Here is a 17071-nt window from a genome sequence, read left to right as displayed (position 1 = left end):
ATCACTTTTTGGCAAGGTTTGACCTGTTCAAAAGTGACAGGTTGCACTTGAACCCGAGGGGAACCAATATTCTCCTGAGCATGTTTTTTAGAGCTGTTGGGGGTGGGGGGTGGTTTAAAATAATTTGGCAAGGAGGTGGGAACTGGAGTGGAGGGACTCAGGATAGGATGGATGGTTTAAAAAAAGGCAAAGATAGCGTGTAGACTGTCAGGAAGGGCAGGCAGATGAAAGGACATAATTACAGCCAGCAGGGTGAGTATCAGTGCATTAGGGATGCAGAATCAAAAAGGGCAGCAAATACAGTACTCAGGGTGTTATATCTCAATGTATAAGAGTATAAGAAATAAGGTGGATGATCTTGTTGTGATTTTCCAAATTGCTGGGTATGATGTTCTGACCATCACTGAACCGTGGCTGAAGGATGGTTGTAGTTGGGAGCTGAATGTCCAAGGTTACACGTTGTATCAGAGGGATAGGAAGATAGGCAGAGGGGGTGGCATGGCTCTGCTGGTAAATAAATGGAATCAAAGCAGTAGGAAAATGTGATGTAGGATCGGAAGATGTTGAATCCTTGTGGGTTGAGTTACGAAACTGCAAGGCTCAAAGGACACTGATGGCAGTTACATACAGGGCTCCCAACAGTAGCTGGGATGTGGACCACAGATTACAATGGGAAATAGAAAAGGCGTATGAAAAAGGCAATATTATGATAGTCATGGGAGATTACAACATGCAGACCAAGTGGGAAAATTAGGTTGGTAATGGATCTCAGAGTGAGTTTGTTGAATGCCCATGAGATGGCTTTTTAAAGCAGTTTGTCATTGAGCCTACTAGGGGTCAGCTATAGTAGATTGGATGTTATGTGGTGAACCGGAGGCTTAGTGAGCTTAAGGTTAAAGAGCCCTTAGGAGGCAGTGATCTCAATATGATTAAGTTCAACTTGAAATTTGATGGGGAGAAAGTAAAGTCTGACCTAGTAGTATTTCAGTGGCGTAAAGGAAATTACAGTGGTATGAGAGAGGAGTTGGCCAAAGTACAGTAAACTGGAAGGAGATGCTGGCAGGGATGTCAACAGAGCAGCAATAGCATGAGTTTTTGTGGAAAAATTAGGAAGGTGCAGGATAGATAAATTCGAAAAATGAAGAAATACTCAAATGGCAAAATAGTACAACCGTGGCTGACAAGGGAAGTCAAAGCTAATGTAAAAGCAAAAGAGTACAACAAAGCAAAAATTAGTGGGAAGGCAGGATTGGGAAGCTTTTAAAAATCTACAGAAAGCAACTAAAAGAATCATTAGGAGGGAAAAGATGAAATATGAAAGCAAGCTAGGAAACAATATCAAAGTAGTTAGTAAAAGCTTTTTCAAGTATAAAAATAATAAACGAGAGAACAGAGTGGATATAGGACTGCTAGAAAATGAGGTCAGAGAAATAATAACGGGGGACAAGGAGATGGCATTTGAACTAAGTAAGTATTTTGCATCAATCTCCATTGTGGAAAACACTAGCAGTGTACCAGATGTTGAAGGGTGTGAGGGAATTGAAGGGAGTGTAGTTACTATTACAAGGGAGAAGACGCTCACAAAGCTGAAAGACCTAAAGGTGCATGTGTCACCCAGGCCAGATGAACTGCACCCTAGTGTTCTGAAAGAGTTAGTGGTAGAGATTGTAGAGGCATCAGTAATGATCTTTCAAAAATGGACTCTGAAATGGTGCCAGAGGACTGGAAAATTGCAAATGTCACTCCACTCTTGAAGAAAGGGAGAAGACAGCAGAAAGGAAATTGTAGACCTTTTAGCCTGTCCTCAGTGTTGGAGTCAATTATTAAGGATGAGGTTATGGAGTACTTGGTGACACAGGACAAGGCATGACAGAGTCAGTATGGTTTCCTTAAGGGAAAATCTTGCCTGACGATCCTCTTGTAATTCTTTGAGGAGATTACAGGTCAGATAGATAGAGGGGATGCAGTGGATGTTATATATTTAGGCTTTCAGAAGGCCTTTGACAAGGTGCCACACATGAGATTGCTTACCAAGTTAAGAGGCCATGGCATTACAGGAAAGGCAGGAGGAGAGGATGGCGGCACGACGCAGCACGCGTGGCCTTGCCGGTGAAATGATACTGTATTTGTTAAATAGGGGGCCATGCACAATTCTGATTTGATGGAGACAGACGTGAGAATCACAGAGGAACATCTGGAGAAACTTCTGAAATGCCCGGTTCGCTGCCGCTGCTACTGTGTGATCGAGAATCTCCGGAGGGTAGGCCCCAAATCCTCGACTTTGCTTGCTGCTGGCGGCCGGGGCTGGGGTCGAAGCGCTCGGCAGAGATGGTGCTTGGTGTCAGAGGGCTGGTCGGAGGCTTGAAGTTTTCGGACGACTCAGAGTTGGACTGTGGTCGGGTGCTTCCAGGATGCTGCATCGGCAAGTTTGCGGCGCTGGAAGAATGGCAGTGAGAGTTTTTCTTCCTTCTCCCGTCTGCATGAGATGATGGGACTTTCAAGAGACTTTGAACTTTTTTATACCATGCCCATGGCCTGTTCTTCATCAAGTTATGGTATTGCTTGCACTGTTGTAACTATATGTTATAATTATGTGGTTTTTGTCAGTTTTTCAGTCTTGGTCTGTCTTGTGTTTCTGTGATATCACACCGGAGGAACATGGTATCATTTCTTAATGTATGCATTACTAAATGACAATAAAAGAGGACTGCGTGTCCTCATAATCTAAAGAAAAGTTACTGGCATGGTTAGAGCATTGGCTGACTGGTAGGAGACAGTGAGTGGAATAAAAGGATCCTCTTTTGGTTGGCTGCCAGTGAGTAGTGGTGCTTCGCAGGGGTCGGTGTTGGGACCGCTTCTTTTTATGCTGTATATCAGTGATTTAGATGATGGAATAGATGGCTTTGTTGCTAAGTTTGCAGGTGATACAAAGATTGGTGGAGGGGCAGGCAGTGTTGAGGAAACAGGAAGGCTGCAGAAGGACTTAGATTAGGAGAATGGGCAAGAAGGTGGGAAATGAAATACAATGTTGGAAAATGCATGGTCATGAACTTTGGTAGTAGAAATAAATGTGTAGACTATTTTCTAAATGGGGAGAATATCCAAAAATCTGAGCTGCAAAGGGACTTGTGAGTCCTTGTGCAGAATACCCTAAAGGTTAACTTGCAGGTTGAATTGGTGGGCTCCTTATTTTATAAAATTATGTGCGAGCATTGGAGAGGGTTCAGAGAAGGTTGACAAAGATGATTCTGGGAATGAAAGGGTTATCATCCGAGGGATGTTTGATGGCTCTGGGCCTGTATTTTCTGGAATTTAGAAGGATGGGGGTAGGGGGATAGAGATGCAGAGAAGTTTCTTTCCCCAGAGCGTGGAGAATTTGTGGAATTTATTATCTTAGGCAGCTGTGGAGGCCAGGTTATTGGGCGTATTTAAGGCAGAGATTGGTAGATTCTTGATTGACCACAGCATCAAAGTTTACAGGGAAAAGGCCAGGGAGTGGGGCTGAGGCATGAGAAAAAAGGATCAGCCATGATTGAATGGCGGAGCAGGCTCAATGGGAAAATAGCCTGATTCTGCTCCTACGTCTTACGGTCTAATGGCCTAAATCTCATGGCTTAGAAACATGAGCAGTAAATCCAGTGAGCAGGAGGGATAGTGGAGAGAAGTTGGTTGCCTTTTACTTTGTGTAGCTGCTCTCATTCTCAACATTGAGAATGTTTTTATGTTTGATATGTGGTAATGCTTTGCTGTTCTTCCTACCTATTACTAATGTGTTAGTTGATTTGATTTTCCTACAGTAATATTCTGCACATTATTCATTCTGATTTTGCGACTAATCTGAGCTTCCAGACACTATGTTAAATCATAGTTCTGCTGCTGGTTGTGGTTTCTATTGAATGAGAAGTAAAAAGGTTGGCCTGAAGGGTGGTTGAAAAATAGTTTGGGGATTTTAATCTTGAAGCTGTTCTTGAAGTGGATTTAACATGGTAGGACATATAAAATATCATTGTAATATAGTAAACCACATAGGGTACATGGGTAGCAGTTCATGTTCTACATTTACATGATTTTAAATGGAGTTTTGTATGTCTGGTAAGTAAAGGTAAGGTTACACTTGGATGAAGCTCATTTGCAAAGTACAGTCCCTATATAAAGTATTCAGCACCCCCCCCCCCAACCCCCAGGAAGTTTTCATGTTGTACTGTTTTACAACATTGAATCTCAATGGATTTAATTTGGCTTTTTTTGACGCTGATCAACAGGAAAAAAAACTTCTGTGTCAAAGTGAAAACAGATCTCTAAAAAGTGATCTAAATTAGTTCCAGATTTAAAACACAAAATAATCGATTGCACAAGTATTCACCCTCCTTTTAATATGATGTACCAAATCACCACTGCTGCAATTGATTTGAAAGTCACATAATTAGTTAAATGGAGATCACTGTGTGCAGTCAAGGTGTTTCAATTGATCAGACTTAACCACACATCATCAAAAGCACACCATCCCTACTGTGAAGCATGGTGGTGGCTGCATCCTGCTGTGGGGATGCTTCACTGCAGCAGGCCCTGGAAGGTTTATGAAGGTTGAGGGTAAAATGAATGCAGCAAAATACAGGGAAATCCTAGAGGATTACCTGATGCAGTGTGTAGTAAAAATACACCTCTATCTGGAAGGTCCAGCTGCTGGTGAGTCAGTATCCTAGCAAAAACTGCACCAGAAAGACAAAAGAATACTCTAAGCAACTCCATGAAAAGGTTATTGAAAAGCACAAGTCAGTAGATGGATACAAGAAAATTTCCAAGTCACTGAAGATCCCTTGGAATATAGTTAAGTCAATCATCAAGAAATGTAAAGGATATGGCACAACTGTAAGTCTGCCTAAAGCAGGCTGTCCTCAAAAACTGAGTGACTGTGCAAGAAGGGGACTAGTGAAGGAGGCCACCAAGAGATCGATGGCAACTCTGGAGGTATTACAGTCTTCAGTGGCTGAGATGGAAGAGATTGCACATGCAATAACTGTTGCCCAGGTGCTTCACCAGTCACAGCTTTATGGGAGAGTGGCAAAGAGAAAGCCATTGTTGAAAGAAACTCACATGAAAGCTCAGCTGGAGTTGGCCAGGAGGCTTGTGGGAGACTCTGAAGTCAGCTGGAAGAAGGTTGTTTGGTCTGATGAAACCAAAATTGAGCTCTTTGGCCATCAGACTTAACCACACATCATCAAAAACACACCATCCCTACCATGAAGCATGGTGGTGGCTGCATCATGCTGTGGGGATGCTTCACTGCAGCAGGCCCTGGAAGGCTTGTGAAGATACAGGGTAAAATGAATGCAGCAAAATACAGGGAAATTCTGGAGGAAAACCTGATGCAGTCTGCAGAGAGAGCTGAAACTTGGGAGAAGATTTGTTTTCCAGCAAGACAATGAACCCAAGCATAAAGCCAAAGCTACACAGGAGTGTCTTAAAAACAATGAAGTTAATGTCTGGAGTGGCCATGTCAGAGACCAGACCTCAATCCAATTAAGAATTTGTGGCTGGTCTTGAAAAGGGCTGTTCATTCATGATCCCCATGCAATCTGACTTGTAAAGAAGAATGAGGAAAATTTCATGTCCAGATGCGCAAAGCTGATAGAGACCTATCCACATAGACTCACTAAATGCTGGAGGAACTCAGCAGGCCAGGCAGCATCTATGGAAAAAAAGTACAGTTAACGTTTCAGGGTAAAACCCTTTGGCAGGACTGAAGAAAAAGAGCTGAGGAGTAGATCTGACAGGTGGGGGAGAGGGGTACCCTCTCCCTGGTACCCTGTCCTCTCCAACCACCCCACCAGCTTCTGCATCCAGCACATAATTCTCCAAAACTTCCACCACCTCCAACTGGATCCCAGCACCAGACACCTTTCCCTCCCCCCACTTTCTGCTTTCCGCAGGGATCGCTCCCTGCGCTACTCCCTTGTCCATTCGTCCTTCTCCACTGATCTCTTTCCTGACACTTATCCTTGTGAGCAGAATAAGTGCTACACCTGCCCCTACACCTCCTCCCTCGCTACCATTCAGGGCCCCAAAGAGTCCTTCCAAGTGAGGCAACATTTCACCTGTGAGTCTGTTGGGGTTGTATACTGTGTCTGGTGTTCCTGGTGTGGCCTCCTGAATATCGGTGAGACCCGGCATAGATTGGGTGACTGTTTCGCCGAGCATCTATGCTCCATCTGCCAGAACAAGTGGGATCTCCCAGTGGCCACTCACTTTAATTCCACTTCCCATTTCCATATATCCATCCATGGCCTCCTCCACTGTCGTGATGAGGCCACACTTGGGTTGGAGAACAACTCCTTGCATTCCGTTTGGGTAGCTCCAACCTGATGGCATGAACATCGATTTCTCAAACTTCCAGTAATGCCTCTCCTCCCCTCTTCACCATTTCCCATCCCCTCGGTTCTCTCTGACGTTATCTCCTTGCCCGCCCATCATCTCCCTCTGGTGCTCCAACCACCCCCTCCCTTTTTTTCTTTCTGCCATGACTTTCTGTCTCTTTCACCAATCAACCTCCTAGCTCTTTGCTTTGTCCCTCCCCCTCCAAGTTTCACCCATCGGCTGGTGTTTCTCTCTCCCCTCCCCCCACCCGTCAAATCTACTCTTCAGCTTTTTTCTCCCAAGTCCTACAGAACGGTTTCAGCCTGAAACGTCGACTGTACTTTTTTCCATAGATGCTGCCTGGCCTGCTGAGTTCCTCCAGCATTTTGTGAGTGTTACTCGGATTTCCAGCATCTGTAGATTTTCTTGTTTGTCACACAGACTCATTGCTGTAATTGCTGCCAAAGGCGCATCTACGAATTACTGACATGAAAGGGGTGAGTAATTATGCAATCAGTTATTTTATTTTTAATAATTGTAATAAATTTAGACCAATTTGAGAACATTTGTTTTCACTTTAACACGAGTATTTTCTGTTGACCAGTGTCAAAAAAGCCAAATTAAATCTACTGTGATTCAATGTTGTAAAAGAATAAAACATGAAAACTTCCGTGGGGTGGTGGGGTTCGAATACTTCTTATAGGCACTGTAAGAAGCATTAGGATATGTACATGAATCTGCATCCAGCACATCTGCTAGCAGCATGTTCTGCACTCTCATCAGCCTCTGAGTAAAGAAATATCCCCTTTGTTCCCCTTTAAACATTTTACTATTCACCCTTAACCCATGACCTCTGGTTGTAGTCTTACCCAATCCCAGTGGAAGAAGCCTGCTTATATTCACCCTATCTATACCCATCAAAATTTGTATACCTCTATCAAGTCTCCCCTCATTCTAGGGAATAATGTCAAAAACTATTCAAATTTTCCCTATAACTCAGGTCTTCAAGTCTTGGCAACATCCTTGTAAATTTTATAGGCACTCTATTTAAGGGCTTGAAGTAATTTTCAATGGTGCTAATAATGGATTGGAGAGTAAGAGAAGGAAGTTTTTGTTTTTGTCATTTTACACTTGCAAATTGCCCAACTAATAAGACAGAGCGAAATCGTAAAAGGTATCAAGGTGGCAGGGATTGAACAGAAAGTGGCGTTATTCGCAGATGATGTTTTGGTCTATCTGAGTGAACCAGAAAAAACATTTATAGGATTGTTTACACTGTTGGATGACTTTGGGAAAATATCAGGTTATAAAATAAATGTAAAGAAAACGCAAAAAAAAAAAAAGCAAATAGCCATGCATGTTCTGGAGAATATTTTGCAAATGTTGATGAAGTCAAATTGAGTCTGGTGGTTTATCTTTGTCACTTAAAGCTGTAGCGCCTCAGTATACTGTGTTGCTGTCAGAATTACATTTGCACTGCTTCTCCATTTTTGCCTATGATGCAGTGATGACAATTTTAAGAAATATTTTATGATAAAGTGTTTGTACATATAAGTAATGTATAAAACTGTTGTACCTGAGAAGCTTAACATGTAATTATGACGATATTTGATTGTAGAAGCTGGTACTTTATAATTCTTAACTTTAAAAATTGAAAGTATGATGCTAGGAATAGCAAGTTGTTAAATTGCTTTTGTCCAAAGTTGATTACAAAATAGATTGTTTAATGTGTACCTATTGACCACATTCGTGCATTTTATCTGAGTTAGTCACATCCTGCTAGCCACTATGCTAAATGCGCCAGTTCAAAGTTTCAAGATCTGTTTTTATTACAGGATGAAAAAGGGACCAGTAATGATCTTTCAGGAGGAAGATTTCTTGAACAAATCAGTTCACAAAATGGGGAAGTGGCAGCTTTTTGGCAGGAGATTATTAGGTAAGATTAACCAAACATTTTATTTGTTACACTTCAAATGTGTATGTCTGTGTTTGCTTTGAGTATTTACCCTGAGTATATTTTCCAGTTTAATTACTTCTTTCTCATAACAAGGTAACCAAAACTGTACAAATATTCTAGCCGCAGTTCACCAGCATCCTGTATAACTGCAACATAATGTCAGTACATTGGCTGATGAAAGGCAGCAAACCAAGTGCTTTCTTTACCACCATGTATATCTGTGATCCACTTTTGGGGAACAATGTATTGGTTGCCTAGGTCCCTCTGTTCTGCAAGACTCCAAAGAGCACTACTGTCCGTTATGAAAGTTCTACACTAGTTTGACTTCCCTAAATGCAGCATCTTTGACTTGACAGCCATTTGTCATTCCTTGGCCCGTTTATCAATCTGCAATTTTTGATTGCTTTTATTATCTACCTTTTTTTAAATTAATGTAATCAGCATTATTGTTTATCAGATGCAAGGACAAATAACAATCGGCCCCGCATCACTGGTCACAAGCCACTAGTCTGTTAAACAATCTTTCACCGTCACCCTCTGCTTCCTACCATCAAGCCAGTAACGTGTCCACTTTGGTAGCTCTTTCTGTATCCTCTGCAATCTAACCTAATGTACTAATGTTCAATGTGGAGCCTTGTCAAAGGCCTTGTTAAAGTCTATATAGGTAGCATTCACTGCCCTGCCCTGATCTCCCCTCATAAATCCTCTTGGTTACCTCTTGAGACAGTTGAAATCACTTGCAGTACTACAAGACTTTGCAAATGTAACTGTGAATTCAGAAATGGATATTTAATAAACTTATAAAAATGGTTTTAGAACATTTGAAGGATCAGCTATTTGAATAAATCTAGTGGTTGAAGTTAAAGATTATGGCTAAGTGAGATGTTGATACTATACTCATTGTTCAGTTAAAAACCTAATTTACTATTGGAAGCTGTTTTGGAAGTTGTAAAAACAAAAGAAAAAAGTGCAATTATATTACTATCACATGCATTTGAAGCTAAATATTTGTTTAAATTTCAAATAACTTTTGCATTTTAGACTACGGTCCACATTTCCATTTACTGACCACTCCACGAATCCAGGTTATGTTTTGAGTCCGGTAATGCTTCACCGCGACATGAACGGAGAAAATGCAAGTGTGAAAGTCTCCATAGAAATTGAAGAATTTCAACAGCCAGTTACATTCACCTGTGATGGTAAGCTGCATCATTTACACCAACGCGCAGATTGTCCAAAGTGTTGCAGTTCAAAGTGTGTCTTGATTTTTGTGCGGTTTCAGAAGGAATGGTGGTATAAACACTGCATTACTCACTAGTGCTTGCTTCAAATTAGAAAGTGCCAATCAAAGACTCTGAATGTGTTTTTGCCAATTTACGTTTTGAGGTGAAGGATGTGAGTAAATTGTGGCCCTCCGTTAGTCGGGGGTTGACCACGGATGTTGTGTCCCAGCTGTCTACATGATAAACAAGCTAACACAGTGTGATGTGGAGAGCAGGCTGTTGCCCGTGTACCAAGCTCCCCCCACTCCACGCAGTTGCTGAATCTAAAGGAACAGCAGGCAGTGATACAGTTTGGCACCAGCGGCATCCCAGGAGTTGCCAGTCAGCGTTGAACTCAACGTAGGACTGTTTTAGGGACTCCAGCTCCTTGAGTATTCAGACCACTTTAAGTTGGATGGATGAAGAGTGATGATTAAGTTAAATTCTGGGCATCTACTTGTGTGAAATGAAACTTGGATATAAAAAAAACATTAAAACTAGCAAGTAAAAACACATGATTGTATTTGTCTGATAATGCAGCAGTAAACTATTTGAATATTGTACTCCTTTTGCCAGGTAACTTAAATCGAAATCAAATAACTTAAATGTAATTGAAAAGCACTGTTTGAATCATTATGTTACTTATGCATGTTGTGAAATGTATTTATAGCCATGAGTTAAAAAGGCCTAACTAAATTGTGTAGTTTGGTCAATATATACAAGTAAACCGCACAAGATGTCTCCACTGTTATGTTTTCCTGTCAAGAATACACTACAAATCTGGATGAAAGGCACCCTTCTGCTTACAACTATTTCACTATTCTGACATTACTACCCTACAGTTAAAAGTAGTAAAATATCCTAGAATATTTTTGACTATCTCAAGTCACCTAAATATCCTTCATAGTCAGAGAAATATTTTTGAAGTGTACTCACTGATGTAAGGTCATTTGATTTTGTTCTTCTGAATTAGGACTACAAAAGATAAGTAAATCCATTAATATGGAGAAATGATAGTTTGATTATCTGCTGCATATTTACTTTTGGCTTCCCTTCTTTCCATTCTTAATCATTTTATCTGAAACTTTGTAAGCTACTTACAAATCTGTAGAAGCAGAAGTAAGATTTCTTAAATTTGTATACCACTCTAAGTGATGGTACTTTGTTAGTATAAGTATTGCTAGGAAGCTACCTTGTAGAGTTATCCAATTAAGAAAATAATTTAAAGAATAATTTTACTGGTCATGATTTTCCATTGAAATTCTAGTCGACTTCCTACTTGAACTGCTCCGGTATGTGTAGTGATATTCCTAGAGTATGGAAAATGAGATCCATGAATTTGTAGTTGGTGCAGGAATCTTAGGTCCACATTGCCAGGTTTGGGAGTCGCCGTCTGTTGAGCTTCTGCACCAGCTGCACTTGCCTCAGCGCTGAACTGGCTCCATGGCTCCTGGGGACTCTGGAGTTCGTGTATTGTTGTTTGATTTTTTTTTATTGTTGCACAACTTGTTCTTTTTCTTGCACATTGGATGCTTATCGATCTTTGTTGCGCGTGGTTTTTAGTGGATTCTTTTGTGTTTCTTTGTTTTGTGGCTGCCTGCAAGAAGGTGATATATTTTGATAATAAATGTACTTTGAACTTTCTTGTACATTTGCTTGTAAGGGCCAATGTACATTCTGACCTGCAAATTGCTTGACTGTATAACTGCGTTATACATAATTGTAGGCTGCAGAGGCTTGTTCAGACTCTCCCCTGACCCCCCCCCATCTTTTATCATTTTTTGCCTTTGATCTCCAGTCCATTTTAGAAAGCATCAGGTTCTCTCTGATCAGCATAGTCTACTTCAATATCACACACTGGAGCATGTTCCTAAATGTCATAGTTAGTGGTGCATGCAATTCAGTTGTTGCTAATCTGACGCTGATCTTTTGGTTTCAAATTGTATGCTCAAGGTTAACCATTACTTTTCTTATGTGAACCACACGAATGTACTTTTCTACTGTGTACTTCCCCAAGATATAAAGTACAATACAAATTCTGCTGACAGCCTAAAGTTTTGAATTATATCTGAGTTAACAAGCAATATGAGGTAGCAAAGAAGCGAAAATCAAATATTGCTTCAGCCAATAATAGGTTAAGTTAGGTTTTACAGCATAGAAAACGTGTTGTCCTGACAGAAAAATATTTGTGAGCTGCGTTTGTAAACCTTTCTGAGGTGAATCATGGATGAAATGAACTTCCAATCTACAACGCTTTGATCTGCAGCTGGAAGGGGAAGATTATGGCTTTGTTTTTATGCCATGACTTTGAAGTTCATCGGCAAACTAAACTGTGCACTTCTCAAAGTAATTTAGATAGCTTTATTGCCGTTTGTGAGTGACTGTGGTGGTAGGAAGTAGAATTCCATTCAAATACTTGTGGTAAGAAAACTATTCGTATAGGATGGAAAAGGGGGAGTAGCTATAATATTTCGATGTGGGTATTTTCCCACCACGCCAGTTAAATTCTAGTACTTCTGTAATTAAGAGCTAAACTTCCCAAGTGACTTGTATTGAAATTGCCTACTGTTGCTACACAACTCAGAGGTGGCAAGGAATCAGTTTACCGGAGTGAGAAATGTCACTAGCTGATGCTCGCTCAACATCAGCAAAACTAAAGAGCTCATTGACTTCAGCAAGCGGATGGAGGGTGAACGTACATGGGGGAGGGGGAGCAGGAATTGTTGCTGGAGAGGATCAGCAACTTTGAAATACTGGGCATGAACATAAATGTAATCGTAAGGAAAGTGCAGCAGCACCTTAGGAGGCTAAAGAGCTTCGACTAGTCATCAAGTCCTCTACCAAACTTCCGCAAATGCCCTGATGAATATATCCTTGCTGCTGATGGCCTGGTATAGCTGTCTGAATGTATAGGAGCATAAGAAGCTGCAGAGAGAAGTGCACTCTGCTCCATACATCACGGGTTTATCCCTTCCCACCATGCGTGGAGGAGGCACTGCCTCAAGAGAGCAGCATCTGTCATCAAAGGTCACCACACCACTTGGTTCATGAAAAACCACTTCCTTTCAACCATTCTGTTTTTGAACCTACTCCTAATCGCTATAGTTAATTGTCTTTTTTTGTAAAACCAAGTCTATATTTCCATTTAATTTGTCTTTCTTGTGAATGCTGCTTAAATGATGTTATCTGTCTGTGATGCTCCTGCAAATGTTTTTCGTTGCATCTGTGCATACATGTACTTGTGCAAATGACAGAAAATTCATTTTGGTGCAGCATCTCTTTTGGGAAACATGTTAATCAACTTCATTTCCATTGTACATAATTAGAGGCACAGCAGCAACAAATTTAGACATGAAGAAAAACACTGTCTTCAGTTTTACTTCTCTTTAGAAGGGCTTGCCACTTCTATTCGCAACATGCACCTTCTACTTTATTTGCATATTTTGAATGGTTCATTTACATACTAATTTTATAATTAAGTGCAGAGTACAACAGAAGTGCTACAAATCTAATCTAGTTGATGTTGAATATCTCTAATGACATTTGCTAAAAATACTCAGCAAGTTAGCTCTGAAAGTATTTAAAATTTTCACAGCCTGCAACTTAATCTTGAAAATTCTAGCCAGGTTATATTTTTAATTTCTCATCTTGCATGATGGACTTCAAATTTCATACACCAGTAAATCTATAGATTTTGCTTTTGCAAATAGCTTCAAACTATAGCATTTGGTGGTTGGAAAAAATGCAGCTTTTCACATGCATACAGTATTGCTGCTAGACTGTAAAGATTTTCTGTTGACTGCTTCAAAAAATGTCTGTTTAACTCAATTGTGCAGAATAATTGTCTCTGTTATTTGAAAACCTGATCATGGTAGTGTAGCAGTTAGCGTGACACTGTTATAGCTTGGGGTGTTTTGGAGTTCATTTCTGGCCCCGTTCCATAACGAGCCTGTGGAATGCATGTGTCTTCTCCACTTTCTTCTCACAGTCCAAAAAGTACCTGGTGGGTTAATTGGTCATTGCAAATTATTCTGTGATTTGGTTAGGATTAATCAGGTTTATCAAGGATTACTGAGGTGGCATGGCTCGAAGGACCAGAGGTATCACAAAATAAATAAACCAACCAGAATTATGAATACTTCTCAATCTTGATTGTCAGCAATCGTTTTAAGATGCTTACTTTTATTTTAAAGAATCAATACTAGACTAAATTTATTGTTGTATCGGACATGAAGTACTGAGGCAGCTTGATCTTTCTATTTCAAAACTCTTGTGCATCTGAACCAGATTTGTAGTTAAGCAAAAATATGGTATCCAAGCAAAAATATTTGCTTGAGTTCATACAATAGCATGTTGGCAGACTGTCATATCATTCATGAGTATATTTGGAGTTAAGTATATACCGTCTGCCAATTTGGCTAATGTCATACTTCATTCGTTATGTCACTAGATAAAAATAGAAGAGTGAGACAAAAGCATTGTTGGTAATTTATAGAGCATTTAAAGTTGGCTAGACTTACTGTGGTTTTTAAGAGTTGCCCAAAGATTTTAGCAGAAGCAGTCGTGGTCTTAGTTATCAGACAAGAACTTGCAATTACATAGTGCTCTTTAGGACAAGGATGTGACCAGGCCAAATCTTTTTTTTATGAAATGTAATCACTGGTGAAGTATGTTCTTTGACTGTACTGTTGCAACATTAGACATAATTGGCAAAACAAAATGTACATTGGCCCTTGTTACTCAATGTAGATGCTTGCCAGGAAACTGCGATAAATAATGGTTTACTTAAGAATCAATATAATAAAGGAGGAAGAAAGATCTTATTGTTGAAATCATGAGCACTGGTATTGTCCAAAATATGGGTAATCTGAAAAATCTAATTTTCTTTTACAGAAGCTATATCATCTTGTGTACAAGGTGGAATTGTAAAGCCATTCATTATGGAGGTGGGCCCTTTAGCCCACCAAGTCCGTGCCAGCTGTAAACCACCCATTTGTACGAATCATGCACTCTTAGAAATGTTCCCTTTTTTATAATATGGTTGTGCTGATCAACCATTGCTCTGAGCAGGGAACTTTTACATAGCCTGAAAAGTTTGTGGCTCTTAAAATTGTTTTTTTTATTTGGAATATGCAAACTATGAATATTTAGAATGAAAACTGGAAAATCGCATTTTTTTGATTTTATTAATTGAAGGGCAAAATGAAATACAGTACAACAAAGAAAATATTTCACGATTCGTGAACTATTCTACTTGCGTGCAATTCCAGCTGTGCGGCAGCAAGCGCTGCATGCGCGAGAGTATTTCAGTTACTGCGCTGCTAGCCTGCCGAATAATCATGGACACACTGTGCCCCACACCCACTAACATCAGTTACAGACTTGCAGGCATTGCTCCCCCAAACATCCGACGTCACCCTACAACAAAAATTGAAAAAGGTAAACAGAACTTGGATCCACGGCACCCACTACAGGTTTCCCCCGCCATCCGAAGGTAGAGCATTCCTATGAAACGGTTCGTAAGCTGGAATGTCGTAAAGCAAAGAAGCAGTTACCATTTATTTATATGGGAAAATTTTGTGAGCGTTCGCAGACCCAAAAATTACCTACCAAATCATGCCAAATAACACACAAAATCTAAAATAACAGTAACATATAGTAAAAGCAGGAATGATATGATAAATACACAGCCTATATAAAGTAGAAATACTTTTCCACAATCATTGCTGGCACTGTTCTCTGTAGCGAAAATCTCACGCAAACGCTGTTGGCAAAACACTCTCTCCAGTAACCTTTAAGCTATGAAGCTGCCAAATCATACGAAATAACACGTAAACATACACAGCCTATATAAAGTACAAATAATGTATGTACAGTGTAGTATCACTTACGGGAATCTGGAAGACAGCGCCGAGCACACTGATGATGGTGTGTTAGACTGAGTCGTCGGAGTTTGGGTGGTGCAGTGGCCCCCACCCTCCGGGCAGCGAACCAATACCGAATCGCGAAGCATGCAGGGATACAGCGGTAGCTGGGAGGCACACAGCACATCTTTAAGAAAAAAGCCGAAACAAACATGCTAATTAATTAGGTGCCGCACGGCACGTAAATGTCGGCCCAGATCAGAGGCGATGCAGTCAGCAATCGCCTCTGATCTGGGCCAACATTTACGTGCCAGGTGGCACCTAATTAATTAACTTGTTTATTTCGGCTTTTTTCTTAAAGATGGGCTGTGTGCCTCCCGGCTACAGCTGCATTCTCCGTGAATCGGTATCTGTCCGCGGCCCGGGGGCTGGGGTGGTGGGACACTGGGGTGTCATCTCGTCGTTGATCAGGGCAGGCAGGTCATCTTCTCCTATCTCTGCCTGCCTCGATGTTGAAGGTCGAGGTTCGTCATCTGCTGTGGCTGATGTGGAAGGCTTGCTTGACTGCTGAGCCTCACACATTTTTAGATCATACAGTTCTTTGTAAGGACTTAAACCATCTTGCAAATACGCTCTAAACCGACGTACCCTTGCAAAATTAAAGTTGTACTTTGTCATTACTCATTCGGTTTCGATTGTTATCCTTTCCTCTTCCAATTGCATCAGCTCTTCATCTATCAGTTCTTGGTAATGGGATGCCAAAACCTCTTCAACATCATCTTCGTAAACTTCCACAAGCCATCTCACTTTGTCCTTACTTCGTTCACCACAATCAAAACGCTTAATTATGTCTAGTTTTACGCTAAGTATAACACCCTACACCCTTACGAGCTCTTTTAGGCCTTTCCGATACCTTAGAACTCATCTTGCAAACGGCTGCTCACAGGCATGTGTTAAAGCAATGCCAGCGAGAATGCAGTTCCGAATCCGGGGGGAGGGCGGCTGCTTGGGGCGCGTGGTGCGCTGCTTTTCTTCGTGACAGTGAAAACACCTTCTGTTAGCGAAAACAGGTAACTAATGTAGGTCTTTCGTAACAGTGAGGTTTCGTAAAGCGAACGTTCGAAAAGCGGGGGACACCTGTACATCATCATGTGCCAGTTTCCAACTGTCTAAAATTGAGGAAAAGCTTTGCTACAGTGGAGGAACTACCGCACAGAACACCCCCTCTCCCAAACATACAGGATTGTCCACTGGCAACAAACAGAAGCCAGAACCCCACGGGAGACAATATGGTGAAGTGGGGTTTAAAGACCAGCGAATCCTGTGAGTGTGGTGAAAGGGTGCAGAACGTTGAACACGTTCTGCGCAACTGTCCATTCTCACCTGATTTAGCTGACACTGACCTGCTCAACATCAACCAAACAACACTTGAGTAGTCTGGTGTGACAAGCTATGATGATAATGATGACTGTGCTGCTGCGCACCCACACAGTTTAGAGGGAAGAGTGACTCGTACTACTTTATTGTACCCATGTTCTCATCAACTCCATTGAAATGTTGCCATTCACCTACATGCTAGTGTAGCCCCCCTGGTAAGCCTCAGGGTCGCTCAACTCGCTGTCGACTAGGGGAAA

The 17071-nt window shown here is 41.1% G+C and overlaps 1 protein-coding gene across 2 annotated transcripts in view; it reads left to right on the top strand.

Moving 5' to 3' along the window:
* The window catches only part of pik3c2a (phosphatidylinositol-4-phosphate 3-kinase, catalytic subunit type 2 alpha), a 157791-nt gene that overhangs the window by 57697 nt on the left and 83023 nt on the right, over positions 1 to 17071 (top strand). For both annotated transcript variants that reach the window (XM_063061943.1, XM_063061944.1), the window contains exons 3-4: positions 8190 to 8290; positions 9353 to 9510. In XM_063061943.1, coding sequence (XP_062918013.1) covers positions 8190 to 8290; positions 9353 to 9510 — 259 coding nt within the window. The remainder of the gene's footprint in view (positions 1 to 8189; positions 8291 to 9352; positions 9511 to 17071) is intronic.

Source organism: Mobula hypostoma, chromosome 11, assembly GCF_963921235.1.
Source record: "Mobula hypostoma chromosome 11, sMobHyp1.1, whole genome shotgun sequence".
NCBI classification, from domain to species: domain Eukaryota; kingdom Metazoa; phylum Chordata; class Chondrichthyes; order Myliobatiformes; family Myliobatidae; genus Mobula; species Mobula hypostoma.
Note: the sequence above shows the minus strand (reverse complement) of the source record. Positions and strands in the feature narration are given on the sequence as shown.